General features: G+C 38.5%; 1 protein-coding gene across 1 annotated transcript; it reads right to left on the reverse strand.

The window, feature by feature from the left end:
* Positions 1 to 4,719: 4,719 nt before the first annotated feature.
* Positions 4,720 to 16,963, reverse strand: LOC108669315 (serine/arginine repetitive matrix protein 2). The gene is made up of 4 exons (XM_018156619.2): positions 16,943 to 16,963; positions 7,867 to 12,752; positions 7,381 to 7,650; positions 4,720 to 7,096 (listed from the first exon to the last, which is right to left on the reverse strand). The coding sequence occupies exons 2-4, from the start codon at positions 12,634 to 12,636 to the stop codon at positions 6,776 to 6,778; spliced, it is 5,361 nt and encodes a 1,786-aa protein (XP_018012108.1). The 5' UTR covers positions 12,637 to 12,752; positions 16,943 to 16,963; the 3' UTR covers positions 4,720 to 6,775.
* Between the last annotated feature and the right edge of the window lie 340 nt (positions 16,964 to 17,303).

The following is a 17,303-nucleotide window of genomic DNA, read 5'->3' on the forward strand; positions in this document are numbered from 1 at the left end:
GAATGAAATGCATTATGTATGTAAACTGAAAAATGTTAATCAAGTGAATTTTGGTACCTTTAGTTACTTATAAAATGATAGTCATCATGATCATTCATCATGGTTTGAACCATATCCTTTTTTTTCACAACACATGTGAAAGTAGGAGCCTTTGGCTGAAATCATTATCTTCAGACATGTGTAATACTTCATTTATCAAGAATCTCTTATCAGTTCTTCAAATTGCATTTCTTTTTGTTATTCCTAAAATAATATTCTATTTATTTTTAAACTATATAACTTGATGCCATGATGACTTATTGATCTTATAATGAATTAAACAATACTAAACTCAGCTTGATTAACAGACTGTAGTTTACCTATACACATATTTATTCTAATATTCAGAAAGCAAATTTGTCAAATAGTTTGTTCTTTATATTTTAATCAATAACTTACTTTCAAATCATTTCCCAAAAGGTGTTCACAAAAATTAAGCCAGGAACCAAAATAAACTTTTTTCTTCATTTACTCCAACTGTACCCAGCCATTTAAAAACATCATTGACTTTCATTCTTGTCCCTTGACTCATTACTCATAGTAATAGTAAAAGTAATTACAGTTTCAGCATTCATTAGGTCCTTAGACCTACCACTGATTCTTAACATTGCAAAACATCCATAGCTGGTTGCAGTCTTATACATGCAACTCATTGCTCTGACTCGGCTTTGCATTAACTGCCCTGATTGCTCACAGAATTCTGACCAGAAACTGGAGCATAGAGCTGGGATCAAACCCACACCTCTCTGCTCCAATCCTGGTAGTATGAACTCTAACCACTGGGCAATCCTGCCCACTGTCAGTCATGAATCCATTATCCAGAATGATTTCAAGATATGATATACATCTAGAAAATTTGGGGCTGAGAATCATAGCATGGTTGGTTTATGGTGACCTTGATGATTTTAACTATCATCATATTGTCACTATTACCTTTTCGTCATTAACACCATCACATTATCACTATCTCACTGCAAAACTATAAGTGCTGAAGAGCCAAACTATGGGCTTTCTTAATATATGATAGTCTTCAATTGCTATAATTTCAAGATGACAATATTTGATTTCAGATATATTTGAATGTTGATCAATCAACATGACTAGAACAACAGAAGAAAAGCCACGTCCATTTCTCAATAAAGAAGCACGATACCAATGTTGGAGTGCCAGAGATGAATTTTTTGCTTGTCTTGATAAAAGTGGTGAGTGCCTATAATTAAGTGTATTTTGACATTATAGGGGCACACACTTCAAATTGAAGTTTAATGTTTACTTTATCCTATTGAGTTCCTCTAAGGTGTCCAACGGCAGCATATTACCATATAGGTAGGGTCAGTGGAAACTTTTGTCCTGGCTTAAACCGTGCGATGAAAGGTGATTCACAGAAGCTTCCTGTTTTGTACATCGCGCCAAGCAGCCAAATGAAGTAGTATATTTTATAAGAAAGGCAACACAATTTTAATAAGTAAGAACTTTTTAAGATTAGGGTTTTTCTATCTTGAATGTCAAAACGGTTCAAAGCACCCTGTCAATTGTTATGTTACCCCATTTTATGGTGATCTATTTGACATTAGGGTTTTGAAAGATTCTTTCTTTACTTGTTTTAACTGAATATTTATTGGCAGGATTGCTAGTCTTTTTGATAGTTAACAAACGTGTAAAATATCCCCAACACTTTCTGCTTTCTTCCAGATGAAGCTGCATGCTCAAGTCTGCGCAGCAAGTTTGTAGAAGTGTGTCCCAGCACTTGGGTCAATTATTTCAATAAGAAGCGATTACGGGAGGAATATAACAAAAAGCTACAATTTGGATATGAACCTGTTGATGAGATTAAAGTTTGAGCGTAAAATATATTAGACATTAGTGTTAAAAATATTTTGCGTGTATATACAATGAGCTAGTTTTGAGTTGCAACGATTCAATTCTCATTTCAACTATATTTCACAGTGTCATTAGCATGTCTATGGTCATGCACTTTAGTATGCCATGTATTTTAGATTAAATTTAATATTGTATTTCCGTTCAAATACAAGTTTGATATGAAAAGAATAACATATATTGTACGAGTGCGTTGCTATATCGCTCCCTCAGCTCGTGACGTGTCCGTATCGTAGACACTTGCTTAACTCTAGCAACTCCTGTCAGCACCTGCATCCTGCTGTGTGAATTTATTGAATCAACTGCAATATGTTCAAAAATTATACTGAAGATGCGATTATAATTGTCTTGCTATCATTTCATCCCTAATCTAACAATAAAATATGTCAAATATTTTGGTCATGTTCTTTTTTTTGGCAAATCAAATAAATATTGGGTTGCAATGACTGGTGGGTATCAGCATTCGACATGCGCCGTTCCTTCATATGCACTATCTTCACTGTCACGTATAAACTTTTGAGAGTAATGAGGGCATAAATCATATTAATATTTTATTATTAACAAATTTGCTACAGAGCACCAGACCACTGAGTAGTTAAAACTAAATTCTATAGTATCTTATTCGCTGGTAGGTCATGTTTGACGATCAATTAGGACAACAGCCAACGTAGTGAGTCTACCTATCAGCATCTGTCCTCAGATCTTTTAGTAGTCATCCTTAGCACGCTTAAAATATGTACAAGATATTTAACAAGTGTCACAATTAAAGAGTAATCAACATCGAAGCTCAAGTCTACTATATACATAGCTTTGAGTACTGCAGCATCCCTAGGGAGCAAACTTGTCGAATTATCAAGCACTGGAAACGAAGAAACAAGCGATGCTTCCGTGAACATCGCTCCGCCTCAACTCAATTACGCTTTACATACGCGATGGGCTAAAACAGTACAAAGATCACCTGTCAAGACACCATCAACACATACATGCTCAGTAAAAATAAAGACAGGGATTTCGCATAGTCATGTTACGATCACAGTTAACGTAAAATTCGAGAATGAGAATTTTAAAGTGGCCAGATCCAATGCCGCGACAACGATTTGCTAATTCTAGAAACGGCTAGCTTACCCTGCATAGCGCCAAGCTATTGACAACATTAACCGTACATTTTCTTACAATTTACATGTGGATTCTTCGAATTAGAGTAACAAGATGCAATGGCCTTCACAATAAATTGAAAACCTCTACTAAAGCAGCAGAAAACATTTAACATCGCGTTACAGATTCTAATAATTTACATCGGATTACGATTTTGTGCCCCTAATGTAGCTACTTTAACATTAACATTGACTTATTAATATCGTGGTATTCTTACAATCGTTACGTATGGCATCTTAAGCGCAATATTGCATAAAAGCTGAAGCACGTGTAGCCGCTCAAAGAGGAAATCCTCAAACATAGAAACCTCGCGTCATGCCTCTGTGCCAGCGAACAGAATTCTTAGCGTAATGCAAGGTAACCGAGAAGAATAGGCCAGCCATTAACTTAACACTTCAATCAGCGTCATCACATAGAAATACGAATCGTGATGAACGCCTTGGCTCTGTCATTGCGTGACAGGAAGCGAATGAATTCTTGACCAACATAGAAGACGTAGGAGGAAGCTCTCTAAATCATCAACGCATGTGAGCTGTTCGTTGTTCAAGTTAACTGTTGTAGTACAACAATATCAAATTCCTACGCTATTGCACAAGCCTCGAGGCATCAACGAAACAAAAACAGCAAATTACCGAGTTGTTTGTAGGCCTAAATGTAAGAGTAATTAACAAACGTTTGCGGTCATGGAAATAACAAATAAATATACTTTCATTGAGATAATGAAAGATCGATTTCTTTAATTCATAGGAATAAAAAGTTCAAGGCTACAAAAGCAACAACACGATAAAATGGAGTTGCCACATACAAGCGTTCGAAATTGTTTTGTTTGCAAAAACAGACAAGAACGAGAGAAATTTAATATTATTAAAATTAATCATAGGGAAAAAACAGCCGTCGGATTCTTGACACCGAAATGGGCTTTGATTTAGTCAATTGATCACCTATATTCAAACATTCATGAGCTGCAGTTTTCAAAAATGGATAGCCAATCGAACAAACTAATTAATAAATCCACAACAATATTGCTTTCTTTACAGTCGTAATTGACCATTGCACAGGAATAATGATCTGTTAGGACAGGGTACGAGTATTATTGTTTTAAAACATTCACAAGATGAACTAATAGCAACAATAAAATTTATATAAAAATGGAGTGAATAGCACCAGCAAAATTGCTGTCAAAAATTTACGCGATAGGAAGAAGCGCTTATAACAACATAGATATTCCCTACACACACTGCAATTATCACTTCAATTTAAAGATGCATGATGCCGCCGCTAAAAAACAAATAACTTTTGCACAAATTCTCCCAACACATTTGAAAAAAAAAAATAATTGTTACAGCTACTGCGACCAAGATAAATCCTGGGTTTATCCTGGAAGATTTTTAGGTATGAATCGGAAGCCTGTATTGCCAATAAACTTACAGTAAACAACGTTCAATTACTATTATTTGGCACGTACACAATCCATGATAAAAATTACTAAGAATAGTGAGCAAGTGAGAATAGTTTTGAAAGACGAAGCAAGATACAGCAGCAAACAACTACTACTAAAGATAGCAGTACGATTTCCTCAAGATCTTCAACACAGAAATTCGATGGAAAAAATGTATTTTTTTCGGTAACAAGTTGTAGTATCCAAATTTTAATTTTTCCAAATAACACATCTTTTATTTGAACAGAAATTTTTGAAATGGTGATGTTCGTGTATCATTCCCAAGTAAAACCTTTACGACTCGTCACTGGTCGCAACAGAAGTTTATGACCTGACACCGTACAACCCTCATACTTCCATATTGTTTCTACCAATGAACATTATTTGTGTTCTTACCACTCGAAAACTGGAGACTGTTCTTTCACTATCGTAACTTCAAAACGAAACACTGCAATTTCTTCATTTCATCAGAACAAGATAAGTAAGATACCACATAACAAGTGTACATTGCACAAGTAACTTGAGTATCAAGTAGCTAAATTAAGATATTTTAGGGACGACAATTAACCTGCAACTTGATTTTTTGAGACTCATTCTTACCATAAAAAATCGGAATGGAAGAAACTACCATTGAGTGCAATAGTTATTCGGGATTGAAATATTATATTCGGGACTGTTATAGTTGCGCTAGTAATAGCCGAAGGGTATTGATCATTCAAGCCATGTAAATTATCTCTACTGTCTGTAGATATTTGTCGGGTTAAAAACGTCGCGGTGCTACCCTGTGCTGCAAGCTAGTCAGCTACAAGCTCCAATTTGCTAAAAACTGTTAAAATTTAGCGCGACTCAACACTCGGTTCCCCAATTATAATTGTAGACGTGTTTTTAAATGCAGTAGTTAGAACCGAAATTTGGTCTGTATTAAGAAAACTTGAGAGAACTGATGTGATGAACTTGTGAATCTAGTGTGAATACATCATATAATAACTGCTTTTGAGTAGCTATCGTTGTAATGGAGTTCTTTACGACAAAATAAAGTCATTTTCGCCTGGCCTGACAACAGGTCACAGCGCTGTAGTGAGCAAATAATTTCAAAATAATAACCGCTGCAAATCTGAAATAACTTAACATAGAGATCACAACATGCATTCAGCCAGCAAGAAGAACCAAAGGCTGCATCATTAAATAGGCTTAACGTGAAGAGAGAGCGCGCAATTGTGTTGGTGATTACAATCAACAACATATAACAAGAGTCAAAACAATAACAGTTAAACAATAAATAGAATTACATGATAGTAAAATAATCACATAACCATTCGGTAAATTTGAGAATACAAATCATATAATGGCTGAGAATTTCAAACTTGAACAAATAAGTCATAACGAAAGACAATTTTTACCGAATACACAAATACACAACACTGACTGACCACTGAAGTGAGTGGCGCTCCTTCTACCTCTGGAAACGAAATTAACATAGAAACCCATCTAATGGGAATGCCCCAATTACTATAATAAATATTTATAAAAAGACCGCAATGAGATTCGTAAATTCAGCAATGCCGGTACACCACAGATGAGCAGACGACCAAAAAAAAAGCCTTTTTAAAAATAATCTCAGTTATAATAATTCATGTTATTAACTTCCAACTCTTAGTCGGCTTTCAATCTCGAGGAAAGTTAGCAACTTGGCGCACTTAGAGGCGGTATTGAGATGATTTTAAAGCTTAATGTACAAGCATGCGGCCCAGAAAAACTACAAGCAGATGAAGAACATGAACAATCGGCAGAGCCACTACGGAATTGAGTGTCTAGATGATAGCACAACTCACAAGTGCGTTTTATACAATTATTCACTATCTATTACTTACAGAATGGTATACAAGCTCTGCGCATACGATTGCGGCAGAATCTAGGGCGACCATGCAAGCGACGAATTCGGTTAAGACATCAACTTGCATCAGCACCCTTAATTGCACATACACTCGTACTCATTTCAGAGCTATCCTGCTGAAACGCTATCAATCGAAAGGTTTCCTACATGGGGGTGATTATTTTTTTTAATTATTGATATTCAGTATATACTGAGATTCTGCGAGACTACTCAGACTTCCACATATCTAAAACTTTGAGTGAGTTGGTAACAATGGCAAGCAAGATGAATATTATTCTTCTATCACTGAATTCATGGCAAAACAAAAGAACAGTTTGCTTTTTAATCACTGACGCCTTCTCCTGATTTTTTCGGCTTTGGAGATGTAGATACTAGCTAACTATAGTCGAGGCAGGCGTAGTACTACCATTACTAGTATTATTGACACTATTGTTCTCCTCGCTGCCTGATAGTTCACCAGCACACGCATCAAGACCCTCCTTGTTAGCGTCGATGAGGTCGGAGGTGGCGATGTTCTTCATGGCGTTGAGCTCCATGAGCTTGCACCAGTTGCGGTACTCGTTGGCTTCGTGCGACAGCTGTTCACTGGGGATGCTGGCGTCGTCCGCGTCGTCGATTGCCTCCCTCGCCATCCGCAGGTCTTCTTCTCGGTGCTTGCCAGTCCTGCTGTACTTGTAGTGCTGCGTGTGCACCTGCAATTTGAACAATTCATTCCACCAGAGATCTGACGTTGAAATAACATGGAATAAATGTTGTTTCAGCGACATTGGCTTGGACGGTAACAATTGTTAAAAAAAACAGAAAAACGAACTACTTGCATAACGCTCCAATTTAAAAAGGCATATGTAAATACTGAAAGTGTATTGACGTTCTCAGATTCAGCCCATTGCAATTCTGGATATAAACTTCCCTAAACAGTGAAATATTAGTTAGCCGTGACATATAATAATCTCGCATCACTCTAAACTACACTGACTTTGACATGTTGTCTGAGGAGAGTGGAAGTCGGGAAGACTTTATTGCATTTGAGGCAAGGCACGCGGCCCTTCATGTGAGTGTAGCGCAGGTGCTCCTTCAGAGAACCTCGTATCTTGAAGCGCGTGCCGCAAATAGTGCACTCCCAAGGCATGAAGTCCTTGTGCGTGTCCAAATGCACCAAGAAATCTGCTTTACGCAACACAATGGTGCCACAGCGACCACACTTGTGCTCGCCATCCACTTGATATTCTTCTAATAATTCCTCCACCTAAAACATCCATAAAAATGACCATTAGAATAGATGACAAGCAGCTTCCACCAAACATGCAACGCTAATTAAAATCAATATGAAAAAATATAGAGGTTTCCATGAATGAATATCTTAATGACGTACATTCCAGAGAATATAATCCAGATTAGATGCTCTTGCAATAAATTTTGCTTTTTAGGGACTAATACTGCGAGGACCTGACTTCAAACTCACCTTATTGCCGTAGAGTTTGTGCTGCACGATGTCCGTCACACTGACGTAACACTCAAGCATGTACAAGCAGTTAGCCTTACACTGCTCTTCGCCATGCTGTTGACTCTCTTTTGGATTTTTGAAACCGTGACCGCAATCCTTACACCAATACCTCATTGACTTGATGTAGTGACTCCATTTGAAGTCTTTTGCTCGTAACTTTGGCACAAATTTCTCTTTCTTCAACGTGCGGATGACGACCGAATTGTAGTTATGAAGCACTTTATGACCAGCATTTTTTCGCACGGGTTTCTTAAGGGCAAGCAATGCACTTTGACTGAGGGAGCTCTTATCTCGAGAGTTCGGTGCGTCAGGATCCATGGAATCAGAATGTTGTAGTTGGGCGGTCATGGTGGCTATTCGCTCTTCCATTGCTTCAGGCTCATCAACGTTTTGATCTTCCAACAGCAAAGAAGATTTCAGAAGCACGTTAGCCAAGGGGCCTTCTTGTTCAGATGCCATCTCTACCCATTGCTGCGTCAGCTGCTCTTCCAACTCTGATTGCTTAATTTGATCTTCAATTAATTTTTGCCGCGTGTGTTGACGCTGTCTTACCATCTTTGCCAACTTCACTCTTTTGGGACCAACAAAAGATCCGTCAGGTCCTCTAAAACGCTTGGCTGGCTTCAGAACCGCAAGTTTTGGAGATTCATCAACATCCGTGTCAGAAGAATCAGAAGATTCTACTGACGTTGTAGGGGGAGTTAGAACATCAGCATTCACTGGTATGACAACACCGTCTGGCTGGGACGTTGAGGTATCTTGCAAGCTTTTGTCTTCGACAGGTGGTTCGATTTGTGGTTGAGATTGGGGAAGAGGCTGCTGGTCCTTGTGATCTACTTTGCTTTTAGGTCCAGGTCGGGCACGTTTCTTCCGCGGTTTTTCAACATTGCTGGTAGACTTTGCATTAGATAGGTTCTCTTGCTTATGAGCTTCTCTCTTTTTTCCTGAAGCACCGCTAGATTTTGGAGGTTCGTTAATAGGCATGAGATTGTGCTGAGGTGATACTACAGGAGGCTCAGTAGCTCTAGGTTTCAGGGGAAGTGACAGAGGTGAGGTCTGATGCAGGGGATACTTCACGACAGAAGGAGATGGGTGAGGCGCAACTGGGCAATTTCCTGGAGCGTTACTTCCATAATAATAAGACTGCGAGTAACCTTGAGCTTGCGGAGAGCTCCAGGAAGGCCAAGCTGATTTACCATCACCTCGACCAGGTCCAGGATACCAATGCCCCTGACCTGAATACGAATTTGGCATGGGACGGCGGTTATCAAATCCGCTGGGTATGTATTGATTCGGGTACCTGGAATGAGATGGGTATGGTGACGCGCCAGGTATTTTGTTGTTAGGGCTTCCAGACTGAGGGCTCATCATGGGCGAAGATGCACCACAATTTTGTTGAGAAGCGTACTGCTGTTGGTGATAGCCGTACGCGCTACTGCCTCCACTGTTTGAATTACCTGTTGAAGGATACCCTGCAGGCCACGACCCTCGGTAAGGGCCAGGTTGTTGTTGCTTCGATGGAGATTGATGAGGCAGTCCAGTCTTGTCATTATAATCTGCACCTTGAGATTTCTGCTGCTGTCCATAGTACTGTTGCTGGTAAGGGCTCAACTGCTCTGAATGATGAGGAGACGCAACAGAAGATTGAGGAGGAGTTGCAGGAGGAGGTGGCACGTTTTTGCACATCTGTGGCGAAGGGCATGCACGAACATGAACGCCAGTCGGAGTGGAGGGCCATGAAGCTTGATGGGCGTTTGATCCTGGAGATGCTGATGAATCTTGAAGGTTGTGCCGAGGGTCCCCAGGTTCATCCTCGTCACCTATGTCCTCTTCACCAGCTGATGGATGTTGAACTTCTTCATTTGCAGATTCATCAGGTACCGATCTACAAGTCCCAGGGGGCGTTTTGTGTTCCAGCGAATCTCTTTCACTTGGCATTGCAGTCTTGTTAGCATCATAGATCTCGCAACCATATTTCGATTCATTGGCATTATGATCTCCCTTTGCTATGCCTTCATTTTGCACAGGTTGTTCAGCATCGGTGCTGCAATAGGGATTAACAGGGCTGGAAGTGCTGCCTTGAACTTCCGCAACACCAGCACTGAGATCTTGGGAATTGTCCACGGGAGAGGTATTCTTCCTTTCATTTTCAGACGTATACACAGTATATTTGAACTCTTCCATCTCATTGTTACAGGGATATTGTGTGGCATGGGAATATTCGGCCTGTTCTGTTGCAGCTTCTGACATATTCAAATTGTCTCCAAGGGGAGCATCATTTTCGACTTGATCGTCATGCAAGTGGTTCGACATTCCCGAAGAAGACACATCCTCCTGGTCAATGGTTGACTGCACCTCAGGTTCCTGCCTTGGATCTTCAGCTCTTGAATAGTTATCTTCATTCATAGCAGAAGCTTCTTTTAAATCATCTGCTGCCACAGAACTACCGCCCTCAACTATCTCATCGCGCACTTCTTGGGAACTGTGACTTTCTACTGCGTTGAAATTTGACAAAGCAGGGATCCCAGCATTGCTTTCTTTGCTTACCTCAGTTGTAAGATTTTCAGGTTGCGAATAGAGCACTCCAGATGATTCTGCTTCATCATGACTTTGTTCCTGGCAGTTATCTACAACTTCTGCCGAAGTCTCAGAAATATCCTGTTCAGCTTTAGTGCAGTTTTTTTTATTTCTTTCACTATGAGCAGCTTCACTCAGGGAGCGAACATCGTTATCTATTCCATGAGAATCAGTTTCATTATTCTTAAATTCATTCTGATCATAAGTTGGCATTTCACATCTTTCCTGCGAGCCATTAGTTGCTGCCTCAGAGGATGCCTGGCATTGAGATTCATCTGCTTCACATGAAGGAGGAACGTAAGGTGACTTTGATTCATGATGTTCACGGATGGGAGAGTTGCGAGTTGAATTTTCAGATGTAGGCACAATTTGCTTCTGGTCTGGCTGGTACAAATGTGCTGGAGTATTATGATTTTGATTTGCGTTGCATTCTTCCAATGCATGTCTGTTTGTTGATGACTGATGAGACGTTGTCTCATTCAAATCCTTCTGAGTATCATTTTCAGTGTAACTGCTAGAACAATGATAAGAATTAGGAATGGGCTGAGAAACATCATTGCTGTTTGTAATGGGCGTCGATGAATGCGGCTCGGAAATGGGCGCGTGGCTATGATACGCATCATGATTGTGAGGAGAATGAACTGAGGTTGTGGCAGTTTGGGACCCATAACTAGGTGACAGAGATGGTGGAGTTAGATGCATGTGACTGCTGTGGTTTGTATGCTGCGGTATTGACGGAGTATTAGGAGCAAGCTGAGGAGGCTGCGAGCTCTGTAAATGCACCGAGGAAGAATATGATTGATGAATATGTGGAGGGAGGTTTGGTGATAGATTTGGTGGGAGGTTTGGAGTTGAAGTGATTGGTAAATTTGGAGTTAGACTAGGAGGTAGACTTGGAGAATGTGTTTGAGGAGGATCAACAGATCCTATTCCACCTCTCTCAAGCATGTCCCTCCGATCATGCCTGTTATCACTGCTCTCACCAATAATACTTGATACAGAATATGAGGAAGATTTCCGAGATTTAAAGCTACTAGAAATACTTGCATGATGAAGACTCTGCTCAATTACAGATTGATGATCTTGGTGAGAAGATGTTTGATTAGTGCATGAATTGTAAAAATCATTGAGCCGTTTAGCTGATTGCTGAGATGGGTCACCATAACGTGGGTCAGGCAAATGAGAATTAGATATCATGTTAAGCTGATGTGATGACATAGACTGCTGAGATGGAATGGATGCACCAAAAGTTTGTGACAAAGGAGACGATGAGTGTAATGAAGGCATCACATTTTGATCTTTGCCCCAGCCCATGCGCTCCAGCGCCATCAATGGGCTATCAGGAGCATTGGACAGAGATGATGGCCGTCCTGGGCTATGTGTAGCCATATGAGGAGGTACAAGTGACTGGCTCGTATGACTTGAATGTGGTACCCCATACATGGACATGGGTGCCTCATGGACTGCTTTCATGTGAGCTAAACATTCACTCATCAATCTGAATACTTGGCCACATAGCTGACAGCGACGCATTTTGTCCAAATCTTTCTTGCAATCACCGTGATCAACTGGCGGACTTGGAGTAGCAATATGGCCTCTCAGAGAGCTGGACAAACTATGAGGGCTGTGAGAAGGAGCAATGGCAGCGCTCATAGAAGAATTTGTGTGTGATGGTAGTAATGAATGAGGTGAGGAATTACCAAGGGCAGAATATTTGTTGTTGCTGCTTCCACTGCTGCCACTTCCTTTTGAGAACATGGACCCTGTGAGCCCCAAGTCTGTTGTGGGAGCCTGGAGTCCACCAAGAGATGATGGAGCAATACTTGCAGCACCTCCAAGTTCAGAGCCATAGCCTAGAGTAGGTGTAAGCCCAGCTCCTAGGGCATACTTGCCATATCCATACTGATATCCAAGCCCATATTGCTGGTAATACATGGAATTGTTCAGATTTGGAGTTGAATATCCTGCCATTCCAGCAGAGTAGCCAGCCATAGCTGCAGGGGATTTGCCATAATAAGCACTGGGAGCTTGAGAGGCCAAGTCTGCTGGGTAGCCATTGTAGTATGGGAGGGCAGAAGGAGGCATGTAACCAGGGTAGGGGCTTGAATAGCCCCCACCACCACCACCAAAACTGTTGTGCATTGAGTTCATCTCCAGCAACACATGTTCAAACTAGCATTCCTTTGATTTGCACACATAGCGCACAATTCTTCAGCTTTATTCTCAAGTATCTTTATGTTTTTGGAACATCACTGGCAGCTGCACACCTGCAAAATCAAAGAAATTTTTAGACATGCGAACACACTTGAAATGAATTGAAACCGGCACCAAATAACCTCTTTTTCATTGGCAAACTACTGTATCAGTTCCAAGGGACAGAGTTTGTTGATGTATTCCTAGAAATCAAAGGGGGCTGAAAGAGTAAATCACTGTAGATACTATATTTACGGTATTAAAAGGACATGTGACAAGAGAGAGTGACTTAGCAAGGCTTTGCTCCAGCACAGAGAGGTTTTGCTAGGGAGGCTGGGTGGTGACTGCTCTGTCAGTGCTGAAGGCACTGCATAGAATGGCTAGTGTGATGTCACTGAAGGTGACATATGCAATCAATGAAACAGCTGGCAGAGATGATGTGAATAAGCAGGTTAGTGCCAGACACTTCTAAAAAAAATACATATTTATTTTTCTCAATGCTTTGGATCTTCTAATTCAACCTTATTCACCCAACCAAAAATCAATAAAAAATTTAAATTTTATAGCTATTTGGTAAAATTACATACAAGTGTATTATATACTACGTATTGTTGACTTCATGTTCACTATACAGAGCAAATATTTAAAATTCTTCATTAATAATGCATGATAATGATTATCTAAAGGAACCATATTCAATCAAAGTTTACAGTCATCCATGCAGAGTTGCATGCTAAAATGCAGTAGGAACTGCTTGGCAAGGAAAAATACAACTGAAGAATGCATATTCTTCTCAATGGACACATACTCATTACTAGAATCATTATAAACTTCATCAACTATTTAATAATGAAAAACAGTACTGTCAATAACACTAAAATCTACTACTAATAATCTACTGTGTAAATTTACCAATAACTTATCTATCCCATTGAAGTACCTTTTACTATTATGACAAATGTGTCAGAATCCTTCAAATGGAAAAAATATATATATTTTCTAAAACAATTGTATAAAAAGAACATTTCAGTCACATTACTAGTTGTGAAATTTTATTGTGTGGCCCAATGATCACAGGTGACTGGGGCAATAGGCATCACTGATGGTAATAAATTGATTGATTGAGCCATCAATAAATGGTAGTAAAATGTCATAGTTGAATGTTTAAAGGCTATTATCTTATTTTTCAGATGAAAGTTCCTTTTAAAAAATGGTGTGCAAGTTAGCTTTTTAGGAAAACATTTTTTTAAAAAATCCAATTGAACTTGATCACAGATAAGAAACATGAACAAATTTTAATGCAGCAAGATTGGCATAACAAAACACTTATGAGAATAAATTTAGGTCTAGAAAGATAGTGCACATCATATTATTGGGTACATATGAGCATCCTGCAGATTTTAGTGGTAGGATGTAACTTAAGAATATGAAATAATACCTATGAAGATTGCTAGAGGACAGGTTCCTTATAGATCAGGAATATGACATTCACATTTTCATCACAGACATAGCACATGATTGTGCTTCAGAACCACATTTCTACTAATCAATATTAATACCTGTTTTTGTTCAAGCTACAGTGTTGGAACATTTTAAACATGAAACATTTCATTTTGAAAAGTTTAGGATTTGATTACGAGAAATTACCTATTACACATAAGTAAAGCAATTGATACATATTGTACATGGATGTGCATCACATAAACACTTTTTGTAATTGCAGGAGTGATTGATCCATCCAGACTCAATTGATAGATTAATTGTGATTAATCTGGATCATTATATGCCATCCAAAGTAATCAGTATTTATTACTGGCACTGACCATTAGCTTGGTGGTCTTTTGTCTTACAGAATTTTGTAAAAAATGTCATCTGAAGAGAAAATAAAGAACAAAATTGTTACTAAAATTTTGCTCCCTAGTCACATATTTTGGATCAATTTGAAATCACTTGGCTCAGTCAATAATTATGAGATCCAAGATAGTTCATCAAGCAGATATCTTACAGTTAGATTTTTGCTGCAAGGTTCATACAGCTTCAAAAAATGTTTGGGAAACTCCATTTATGATTTGTGGAAATTTTAGTTGCCATATAGAGTGTAAATGCTACAGTCTACAATCTCTACATACTGGGGCTCTAGAGCATACACCTAACTGGAAAACTGCACGTTAATTAGAAAAATACACCCGCAAATCAGGCCAATTTCTACCATTCCAATGACTTTATCTTCATTCCTTTAGTAAAAATTAAGAAAAACTGCCCTTTTTTACCTGCAAATTTTGAAAAGCACCCATGAAACTATCATTTTTGCCTGCAATTTTAAGAAAATTCTGTCAAATATCCCAAACTGGAGCATACAATTGTTCAGCAATTATTTTTACATGATTCATTATGTAATTATGAAGAATGTCAGAGAAGACTGTGAAGATCAAACATAATCTGATATTGGCATTTTTGTGCTTTTGGCTCTGCATAACTTAAGAATTTAACCCTTTCGTAACAGCAATGTGCTCTACAACTTTTTATTCATATTTTTCTACAGAATCATCATGAACTTGGACTGAATATTGCATCTCCGTAAAAAATAATTAAATATATGTTAGTGGTAAAAATTAAATAATTGGGGCTAGAAAATCCCAGTAGTATATGGTTCCAACTGAGGTGACACAATTTGTGACATCACTGATTTTGATAAAAAAAACATTATCAAAAAAACATTAGTTTGCCTTTGGCAAATGCGTGTAATAGCTTATACAATAACATATCCCAAAAAGAACAAATATTAATATTCCTTTAGACTGGACATATGTAGGCGTAGGAGTGTTTCTAATGTCTCTGTAGTTAGCTATGCCTTGAATTTAGCACTACATGCAAGTTATAGAGAAAATCATTGAGCGGGACCTCAGTCCCATCAGACATCAGTCAATTACTTTTGAGTTGACATAGGCGCAGGAGTGTTACTCATGTGTCCCTGTAGTTAGCTATGCCTTGAATGGTATGCTGTGTGCAAGTTATGGAGTAAAACATTGAGTGGGATGACACAGTCCCATCAGTCACGAAAGGGTTAAGATAGATATATATCATTCAGTTGAAATTACTTTCTATTTTTTCACAAAATTACAATTGCACCAAAAGGAATTAAATAGATTTCCTTCATTTTTTAAACAAAACTATAAAACTGCAAGTTTCTACAGTCAATGTCAGTGAGACTGTGAGACAGTGACACAGGAATCTCCCTCCATGCAGCAGCCAGCAGATGGTGCACTTCTACTTTATACTCCGCTAATAGGCTAACTCGGGTAACTCAGTCCTTTGTGAGTTCGCATTACAGTCCTTGACTACGCCTAGTCAACAACGTGAACAACCACAATGGTATAATACTGAGCGATAAAACACAATGTAGTAGTTCTATTCTTTGAGTTTGACTAACAAATGAAATGCTGCAGTCATTTTCATGATTTTGATGTAACCTACAAGAAAATTCAGATTAAAATTTTTTATCAAGTAAATACCTAATTTCATTTGAAAGCTGGTGCCTGATGACAAGTTTTGGGACAACTCCAATGATAATTTAAAATCAAGAAAATATGTTGAAATTTACAATTGGATGAATGAATAGTTCCAACTTCCAAAAATAAATTTAGTCAGCCCTACTAGGGATCATATCCTATATCATTATTGCTTAGATAAATAAACAACTTAACTCTACCTACTATTAAATATTTTCAGATGAAAATGTCAATTGAGGTAGCGATAGCTCGCCGATAATATTGTGTAAATAGGCTAGCTCGCGATGTGCTAGGCCTTATCTGAATCAGCGTTAGACGAGTTAGGTAAATATGCACGAACCCGTAAACGGTAAGGTGATAAACCAAACAAACACTTCGATTGGTGAACAATTCCAATTAAAAGCATTCATCAAATTTCAAGAAACTACGTAAATTAATAGTAATATTGTTTATTTCACTGAATTGAAAATTAATTCGTCCTAAACGTCAGTTTCAACCCCTCAGACAAAGGCAAGCAGAAACAGGTGCATAAATGGGATAAATAATGAGCCAAGATGCAAAATTGACCTTTCCGCAGCAAAAAATATGCAATTTAACTTTTATTTGCAGAATTATTGAGCGTTACATCTTTTGTTTATGTTGAAGCGGTGTTATTATCGGCTCTGACATAAATTCACATTTCTAACATGGCACTTGATATCGAAATTGAGCGAGATAAGGAAATGATGCTACCAGCCTCCCGCATAGATGCTTACTTCTAACGTTGGCCAAAAGATGGCGTTGAAATGATGGCGCCGCCGCTCCAGGACTAAATTTGCAGACGCCATTTGCAGCCCGAGAGCTATGAGGGTATTCAAATTACTCCTTTTTGCAGTCGATGCATTGTTATTTTCACGAGTTAAAGATTAGCTCCTACCTAAAATAACCATATTCATTCAGAAATTTTCTCATATCGAGACTTGGATGATTACTGACACTAAAAATTCGCTAGTACTAGTAGTGCAAGATTCTATCAACGTAATGCGAGATCAGCAGGTTACTATAAGTATGAAATAAGCATTATAGAAGGCACTGTAATGAACAAATACAATTTTATCTAGAATTATTTATAAAATT

This window comes from Hyalella azteca, unplaced genomic scaffold, assembly GCF_000764305.2.
Source record: "Hyalella azteca isolate HAZT.00-mixed unplaced genomic scaffold, Hazt_2.0.2 contig6062, whole genome shotgun sequence".
Classification (NCBI taxonomy): domain Eukaryota; kingdom Metazoa; phylum Arthropoda; class Malacostraca; order Amphipoda; family Hyalellidae; genus Hyalella; species Hyalella azteca.